We start from the raw sequence: 9,331 nt of genomic DNA on the forward strand, positions 1-9,331 counted from the left end.
GAAACTACTACGGAAATCTCAACTTACAACACATCAGCAGGAGCGCCTTGCAAGTCATACGAAGACTTATGTTCAAGGTAAAAAAAAGAGGGTCACACAAAAACTTTTTTCAATCTCAAATGAGGAAATTGCTGATACATTTAACGAAATGCTGAAAAAGGAAAACCAACCTATGGATGCCGTACATATTGCAACTATTTTTCCTAATGCATCACCAAAACGACTTAAGCGAATTGTGGAAAGTATACCAACTCCAACATCACAATCAAATTTTACTGAAGAGGAAGCAATAGCGCTTATGTTGGAACTGGGTCTCAGTCGATATAAGTACCAAATATTAAGGAAAGCTCTCCATGAAAAAGGACACAATATATTACCATCATACAAGGCGATCCAGGAAAAAACAAGCTATCCTACCATCACCTATTGCTGTTAATGATGTGGAAGCTTGTATTGATATATCATCTTTGCTCGAAAACACAGCATCAAGAATTGTGTCAGACTTTTCAGAAGACCAACTAAGGAAAATTCATAACTGTGATGTTGTCTTAATGTGTAAGTGGGGATGTGACGGTTTATCAGCACTTCCAGAATACAAACAAGCTTGTGGAAGTCGGACATTAGCAGACTACAAAAGTGTATTTATGTCATCATTAGTGCCATTACGAATTCGTTCATATTCCCTTAATCCATCATCGTCAAGCATCGGAAATTCATTTGAAGATATATGGATCAATACAACTCCGGGTTCAAAAAATTTTTGTAGACCTATTGGATTAGAATATATAAAGGAGTCAAAGAAAACAACAAAAGATTTAGTGGAATATTTAAAAGATGAAATAAATGCACTGGAGCCCATTTGCATAAAAATAAAGGAATTCTCTATTAACGTATCATATCAGCTAAGCTTAACAATGATTGATGGAAAGGTCAGCAATGCCATAACAGAAACTTCTTCCTTCTGGAGATGCTCAATATGTAATGAGAAAAAGTCGCAATTCTCAAATATAGACAAAGCAGAAGTATTAATGAAGAAGTCCTGTCTTTCGGAATTTCACCACTTCATGCCAGAATACGATTTTTGGATTATTTTTTACACATAGCATACGACCTCAAATATAGAAGTGTGCCAGAGAATCTTACTAAATCAACAAAAAATAATGAAGAATTGAAAGAACTGAGAGCTGCGGAAAAAAGCAGAATCCAAGAAGAATTTAAAGTTCAGATGGAATTAAGCATCGACAAACCACTTCCAAGTTGCGGTAGTACAAATGACGGTAATACGGCGAGAAGGTTTTTCGTGATTTTGAAATTACTTCAAAAATAACTGGAATCGACAAGGAGTTGCTTCGAAGAGTTAACACTTTTTTAATGACACTGAATAGTAAACATAAAATTAATGGAAATCGATTTGGGGAATATACATCTGAAATTTCTAAATTACTTGTATCTCTGTATCCATGGAGGGAACTAACACCAACATTACACAAAGTATTGTGTCATGGTCAAATAATAATTGAATCGAATATTCTTCCACTTGGAGAGTTAACAGAAGAAGCCCAGGAAGCGAGGAATCGAGATTTTAAGCATGTTCAACTTTTCAGCTTAAGAAAATGCTCCAGGCAATCACAGAATGAAGATATTTTTAATAGTTTACTTTTATCTTCTGATCCTGTTCTTTCAACTATGCGAAAAAGATGGATTTGTTATGAAACTCTATCATCTAAAAACGAGGAAGATTTAAAGGACTTATATTACCTTATGGATATGTATACCGATATGACAGATTATTTTATAGAAAATAAGTAGTGTTAGGAATTAACTATATAAGTAGGTTGTAAGAATTAATTGTATTATGTTTAAGATAAACAGTTCAAATAAAAAAGCTATTATACTAACTGATGATATTGTATTAAATTGTGTTTTATATTTCGGTGGGCGGGAAAGGTGGTTTGTGTGGGGTGATTTAGGTGTTGTTGTGCGTGGCTCATAATAAAATTATATTTTTTATTGTATATACAATGCTATAGCCTTTAATAAAATAATTAACTAAATAATTTTTAAAAATTGTCCAAATATTTTATTCAACACCAAATGTATGTTCTGTCATACTTAATACTAAAATATGAAAAAGATGAAATTAAAGGACACAGGTTTAAATGAACATATTTTTGAATGTATTTGAGATATTGGCTTGAAATTTTTTGTAAAGGGTCAAGAATTTCCATATCTAACTAAAAAAAGATATTAAGGGATAAATATGGACTAAATTGTTGTAGCTATCTGCGACCCTATTAAAATTTTGATATAAATCATAGTTTTAGAAATTTAACAAATATGTAATATATGACAAAATCTTTATTTATGAACAAAACTCAATGAAATCTTCAACGCTTGTTAAATTTGTCATTTCAAATAAGAAAATGCAAAAAAAAATTGAAAAGGTCAAAGGGCATCCCGCAATTCCCAAAAATGGGATTTTTTACATTTTTGCCCATAGGGTCCACATTTCTTTCAGGACTGGGAAAATACTTTTGGAGTAAATAGAAAACATATTGAGGTTTTCAAAACTGCTTTCAGTTTTCTGATCCCTGCTTTGGGATTTTAGAACATGTCGCCCAAAGTTGAAGTTTTGATAAAAAATAGGTCATATTCGGAAGGATGCAGTGGCAACATTTTCAAAAAATAGGACAAGTTTTTTACGCCAAAGCGTTCTGCGTAAAGATACCTTTTAGAAAACTATAAAATTGTTATATAAAGAAAATTTTATTTTATTAATAAAAGAGTTAAGACACATTTTGGGCAAAAAAACGGCAAAAATCTAAAATTTTTTGAATTTTTAAATTAAAAAATGTATATTTTTGGATCTGTAAATTATATTGATCTGAAATTTTTTGTATATTATTGGAAAATTTGTTGTCTAAGTAACAAGAAAAAATTGAGTCCATTTGGTCCAAAATTACGCCCGGTATTCAAAAAAAGGCGGACCAAGGTATGGTAAATTTTGTATCACTAAATTTTTAAATGCCTATAACTCGGATATTATAAGAGATAAGTAGTATGTCCAAGATCTCGTCGAGCGCTTTCAGAAAGTATAAAAATCTTTGTATTTGGGTGAAAAACAAAAAAATGGCACAAGTTTAAAAATCTGCGGGGTTCATCTTCAAAACTTAAACTCGAATACTCCTTGGCTACGCTCACGCCAAATTTTATCCCGATCGGATCAGCCGTTTAGAAACGCCAGATTTATATCCAAAAAATTTCCATTCTGCCCCACTGTGCGTTCTTAAATTGGGTACAAAACAAACTTATGTAGATTTTTGCAATTTATTAAAAAACAATAATTTCACAATTTTAATAATTGTTGAAAAGCAATTTTTTAAATTATTAGGAAAAATGTCTGTAAATAAATTTGGTAACAAATTTATTTATAAAAATAAAATGTAATGCAAAAAATCAAAAGTTGCAATGTAAGTAGTTATTTATATTATGTTGGCTCGTGTTAGGGGAATAATGGGAGACATTATAACACCCCCACCGTTAGCTTGAGGCTCCGACGAAACATTAAATATTTGTTTTGGTCTTAAAATATATATAATTATTAAGATAATAATGCATAAAATAATTATTATATCAATACTAAAACTTATAGTTTTTGTTTTCTTATCATGATACAGTTATTGTTTAGGTTTTCTTCATACTTTATTTGTTTAAGATATATTGTTTCTAGCTTCAAATCATTAATAGTTACATTTTCATTACTTCTAATTTTCGTTATAATGTTTGGAAGGATTATTTTATCTTTGATTCTTAAATTAAAATTAGTAAAATTTTTGTTTTTCGTTATTATATTACAATTCTCAAATTTTATCAAAAAGGTTCCTTTTATTTGTAGCTTATTGTTGTTATTACAGTTATGGTTAACATTTTGTTCATAATTTTTAAATATTAATAATCCTGGAAGTATTTCTGTTACATCTTCGTTTTCAAAATTTTTCATTGAACAATTTGCCTCTTTAAATTCTAAAATATTCTGTATACACTTATTTTCAATTCTAATCAAATTTTTCTCCAAATTATCTTTAAAAATTGATTGATAAATATTCTTGTTATGATCAATAAGTACTGTATATGTTTCTAAAGCTAGTGTTTTATTTTTAGGATCTGGAATCGGTTCGAAAGTTATTTTACTAAGTGTGTTCTGTGAATATAATGGTATCTTAAAAATTAATAATATATTTCCATCATGTGATGCAACGGAAGTTTTTATATTAACGTTACTGTCAAAGTCTATTATAAGGCCCATTTCTTTTGGGGTCAAAATGTCTGTCGGAATAATTCCTGATTTACTTGAAAATACCACTTGTCCTATGTCGTTGATATCATTACGTATCATTATTAATTTGGTAAATGTGTTGCATGAACAATATTTCGTCCTCTAATGTTGCTATTTTATTTTGAAAAATGTTCTTAAATTGGTTTAAGTATTTTCCCACGTGAATTTGTTGTATGTTGATATGGTCTGTTATATTTTTGATCTGATCCGAAAAGAAGTTATTTATTTGAGTCAAGTTATGTATAGTGTTGATTAAGAGCTATTATTTTCATAAAGTTGTTTTAATGAATAATTTATATGTTCCTCGTCTTCGCTATCCATTGTTCCTGTTATAATTTTCAAACCTTTCCCTAACAAATTAACTAGTCCTCGCTTTCTTCTAAATTGTGGGCTTAAGTTAGCAATTTTAGCTTTAAGTATCGCAAAGTTCTTGTCAACAGTGTCCAGTAGTGTTTTTGTATCTGTCGTGGTTGTTTTAAGTATCGCTACATTGTCAGCAATTAATCTAAGGGTTTCCTCATGCATGGTAACATTAATAATGTGTATTATCTTAGAATATGTTTCTATTGGTCTAATTTCATCCAGTTTGATTGGGATATATCCATTATTGTATGTCAAGTCTTGAATATTTAAGTATTGTGCATTAGTTGTCATGATTAGTGTAAGTATTATGATCCAAGTCGTCATCTGAAAATAAATTATTTTGTAGATATTATGGTTGGGTTATTTCTGTCTTGATATTTTTTTCTAGGTTTAACATGGGTTTTGTAATATTTGTGTCCAGTTTTTACAGTTTTTAAGTGGTTGTTATCTATCTTATTTGCGTTAACTTTCCTATATTTTGTGTGGTTCTTACCACCTCTTATCTCCTTAATATAATTTGTTCCGTCTTCTAATTCTATATCTTTTCTAGATTCATTCAATTTCTGTATATATTTCTCCTTTTTCTGGTTTATTAGGTCGTGAATTTCCTTATATTTGTCTTCATGTATTTTACCATTTAGGAAATCAATCGGCTTAATACTTGTAGTGCTGTGTATTGTATTATTGTAGAACCCTATTATCCTTGTCATTTTGTCTTCCATAGTTTCGTCTTTATTTCTGCTATCGTGTCTTAGTAACCGTATCTGCGTTTGATGTGTGATTACTGTTAGAGGTATAATGGATTTCTATGTTTTCGTCCTTTAAGAACTGTTGCATTGGTATAGCCTTGAATCCGAGTTCATTGTCTACTATAATTTTGTTTATTTTTCCGTATGTGTTAATTATTTGTAATAATTTGGATTTGAACTCTGTCCAATTCCTTCCATTTATCTGGAATGCTAGTGCGAATTTAGAAGATTTGTCAATTGATGTCATAAAAAGTTTCTTCTCTAAAGTGTAAAATACGTCTATGTGTATAATTTCGCGAGGCTTAGATGGGATTTCCGTAATTTTATATGGTATTTTTGGTAGTTTCATATTTTACCAGGTTACATATTTCACAGTTGTTTATGAACTGCGTAATTCTTTCTTTTAAATGCGGGTTGTATATGCGAGTTATCAATTCTTTATATACTGCTTGAATACCTCGGTGGTTTTTATCAAGATGTTCCCTTTGATTTTCTCCGTAAGTAGTTCTTCATTCTCCACGTCCTCTGTAAGGATGAAACATCTTATGATCCTAAAATTTTGATTATTTGCGAATAATTCGTCAAACGTTGTTTTGAAAATTGGATAAAACTCTTCTACAATTAAAATAGCATTTAACATTGATGGATTAAAATGATTTTTGAGTAATGTAATAGCGGTCTCACTGTCCAGTTCCTTCATATAAATATGTTTTCTTCTATTTCCAAAAATTGTTTTGTTTCTAATCCTTAGTGATCCTGAGGTTGCCTTTGTTATAATAACCTGATTTTTAAATATGTTGATTGGTGATGATGTTTCCCTTATTGTTACATTACTGGATTCTAACGCATTTATGCTCACAGATTCTGGTTCAATCCTAGATAAGGCATCGGCATTGCCATTTTTAGTTCCCTTCTTGTATTTTACTTCATAGCCAAATTCCGATAATTTTAATCTCCATCTTACAAGTTTGGAGTTGGGTTCTTTTATTGAAAAAAGCCAAGTTAACGGCTTATGATCTGTTTCTATAAGAAATTTGCGTCCGAAAAGATATGGCCTAAAATATGTTGTAGCCCATACAATGGCCAATAATTCTTTTTCTATTGTGCTATAATTTATTTCATGTGTGTTGAGGGTACGACTAGCGAAACATATTGGGTGGTTGTCCTGTGAAAGAATAGCTCCTAGTGCATAGTTACTGGCATCAGTAGTGAGCGTGAATGTTTTTGTAAAGTCAGGATATGCTAGTATTGGGTCATTAATTAGTAAAGTTTTAAGGGTATTGAAGCTTTTCTCATATTCAGGGTCATTCAAATTAAGTTTTGTGTCTTTTTTCAAATATTTCGTCATGGGTTTCGCGATTATTAAATAATCTTTGATAAATTTCCTGTAATAGCCAGTAGGATGAGGATGATTGCGATTAATTGGTGCCTCAATGTTATTTACGTCCATGGGTTCAGGTCTAGGCAAATAGTTGTCACGTTGTATATTTTGTCTGTCCTGTTGTCTGAAAGGATTCCAGTTATTTTGTTGTTGATTTTGTCCGTTATGATTAGAGTTCCGATAGTCTCTTCTTTCCCAATTATTTGAGATATTTTGAATGTCATTCCGATAGTGATTTCGAGGGTTTGGTTGATTATATGAAAAGTGTGGTTGCGTGTTTCGATTGTTAAAAATCTTTGTATTATTAGAATTGTTGTTACCAACTTGTCGGTATGTTTGTCGATTTTTATGTCCTATTTTGTTCGGTGGTTTTCCATAGCTGGGAAACATTTCGTTTGTTGATGTGACGCACGCATAGCTAGCTTGGAATAGTATTTCCATTGCTACTTCAAGGGTCTGGGGGTTCCTACATGTTAGAATTGTACGCATAGGTTCGGGAATCTTTTCCTTAAACACATTTAAGGCAGTTTTCATGTTATTTCTGGCACATTCATTTGCCGCTGGTCCGGAACCGATTGTCATAATTGTTTTATTGTTAAGACTTCTAAGTCTTTGTTTTATTTCATTATAAAATTCTACACTGTTAGTTTTGAAGGTTGTACCTTTTAGTTTATCGAACAGTTCCTCAAGTCCACATCTGTCCCCGAAATTATTATGTAGTACGGTCTTTATATCTGTCCATGATTGTACTTGGCAATTGATCTCTATAACTTCTCTTGCCTTTCCAGTAAGTCTGCTTTTAATTATATCTGAGAAAAGTAATTGTGAAGGTTCGTCGTAAACAGTAAGTAAGTTTGTAAATCACGATAATCACCGCTAAATTCCGGAATTTGGTTTAAATATTTTAATGGGTCAATCCTAACTGAAGGTTTTTGATTTTCTTCTGTCATTTTGAATAAATTTTTCAAACTTTTCTAAAATGAGTCTCCTATTTACCCTTACTATATACTTATTGGTCTCCCTGATTTTTTCTTATTCCTTAGATATTTATTCCGTGATTTTATCTCAATAAGTGTTAACTGTCTTAAGAGTCCTCTTAAACTGTCCCTATCTTTTTCATTTACAATGTACAATTCAATGAGAAATTCGATTTCCTTTTCGAATTCCTCTATCACATTCATTTAAATAATTTTCTTATATTAATTAGATATTTTAATTTCTTCTTAGGAACTAGTCTTACTTTTTAAATGGTGATAAGGTTGTCTGTTTATGTTGGTTCCTTCTTTATTCCGTCTATGCAATGTTGTAAGCTGATTGTTGATTTGAGCCTTCCTTCACTATTAAGCTTTCCTTTGGGTTCTAGTTTTTTTTAATATTATTTAATTTCACTGTTCAATTTACTTGTTTTTTTTTACGTTTATATATATTTCTTTTTCAGTTTTGTCAATTCTATTTAATTTTTTTCACAACCTTTTTTTCACGTTTATAATTACATATATTTTTTCAGTTCGGTTAATTTTTTTTTTAATTTATTCCTGGTTGTAGTAAAAATGTTAAACCTTTTTTATCTACAAAGTCCTGAGGAAATTTTTTATTAGTTTTATAATTTTAAGTTCTTTTAATTTTAATTATTTTCAATTCTATTCAATTTTTCACAAGCTTTTTTTCACATTTATAATTATATTTTTACTTTTTTAGTTCTTCAATTTAATTCTTCACTATTTTTTGTTTTTTTACAGTTAAAAAAAATTATTCCTCAAGGTTGTAGCAGAAAATATTCAGTTTTCTTTTTACAAAGTCCTTGGGATTACAAAATAGTTTTGTTTTCTTAAATTTCACTTAAAAATTATAGGACATAATTAAAAGTATCCAGCTTTTGAATTAGTAGTTTTTTCGACTACTTTGTCGCTTATTCCGGAGGGTCCCGTAGGAATCGTAGAATAATTTATTTTTTTTTTATTGTTTTCCTTTTCGCGATTAAACGTTTAACGTATATAAGATCTTTTGTACTTATATCGCGAATCCTACCGACTGCGCCAATTAAAAGAACGTAATTTTAAAACAATAAAAAAAACACGGTTTGATGAGGTGTAATTATCAAATGCGCTTTATTAATTCAAAATTGTTTCTTATATACTAATTTACATATTGATTTATGTTTGTTAACTAAAGTCGGTTTTGCCTACTAAGCATAAGTGTGTTTTGTTTCCGTTCTTAAATTGGGTACAAAACAAACTTATGTGGATTTTTGCAATTTATTAAAAAACAATAATTTCACAATTTTAATAATTGTTGAAAAGCAATTTTAAATAAAATAATTATTAAGAAAAATGTCTGTAAATAAATTTGGTAACAAATTTATTTATAAAAATAAAATGTAATGCAAATAATAAAAAGTTGCAATGTAAGAAGTTATTTATATTATGTTGGCTCGTGTTAGGGGAATAATGGGAGACATTATAACAATTCAGCACAGCCGAATATAACACTCTCACAGGATAA

General features: G+C 30.0%; 1 protein-coding gene across 1 annotated transcript; it reads right to left on the reverse strand.

Annotated features, from left to right (window-relative positions):
• Positions 1 to 4,979: 4,979 nt before the first annotated feature.
• Positions 4,980 to 7,411, reverse strand: LOC124420902 (putative uncharacterized protein DDB_G0282499). The gene is made up of 3 exons (XM_046955330.1): positions 6,230 to 7,411; positions 5,193 to 5,463; positions 4,980 to 5,023 (listed from the first exon to the last, which is right to left on the reverse strand). The coding sequence occupies exons 1-3, from the start codon at positions 7,409 to 7,411 to the stop codon at positions 4,980 to 4,982; spliced, it is 1,497 nt and encodes a 498-aa protein (XP_046811286.1).
• Positions 7,412 to 9,331: the final 1,920 nt, after the last annotated feature.

This window comes from Lucilia cuprina, chromosome 2 (genome assembly GCF_022045245.1).
Source record: "Lucilia cuprina isolate Lc7/37 chromosome 2, ASM2204524v1, whole genome shotgun sequence".
In the NCBI taxonomy this organism is placed as follows: domain Eukaryota; kingdom Metazoa; phylum Arthropoda; class Insecta; order Diptera; family Calliphoridae; genus Lucilia; species Lucilia cuprina.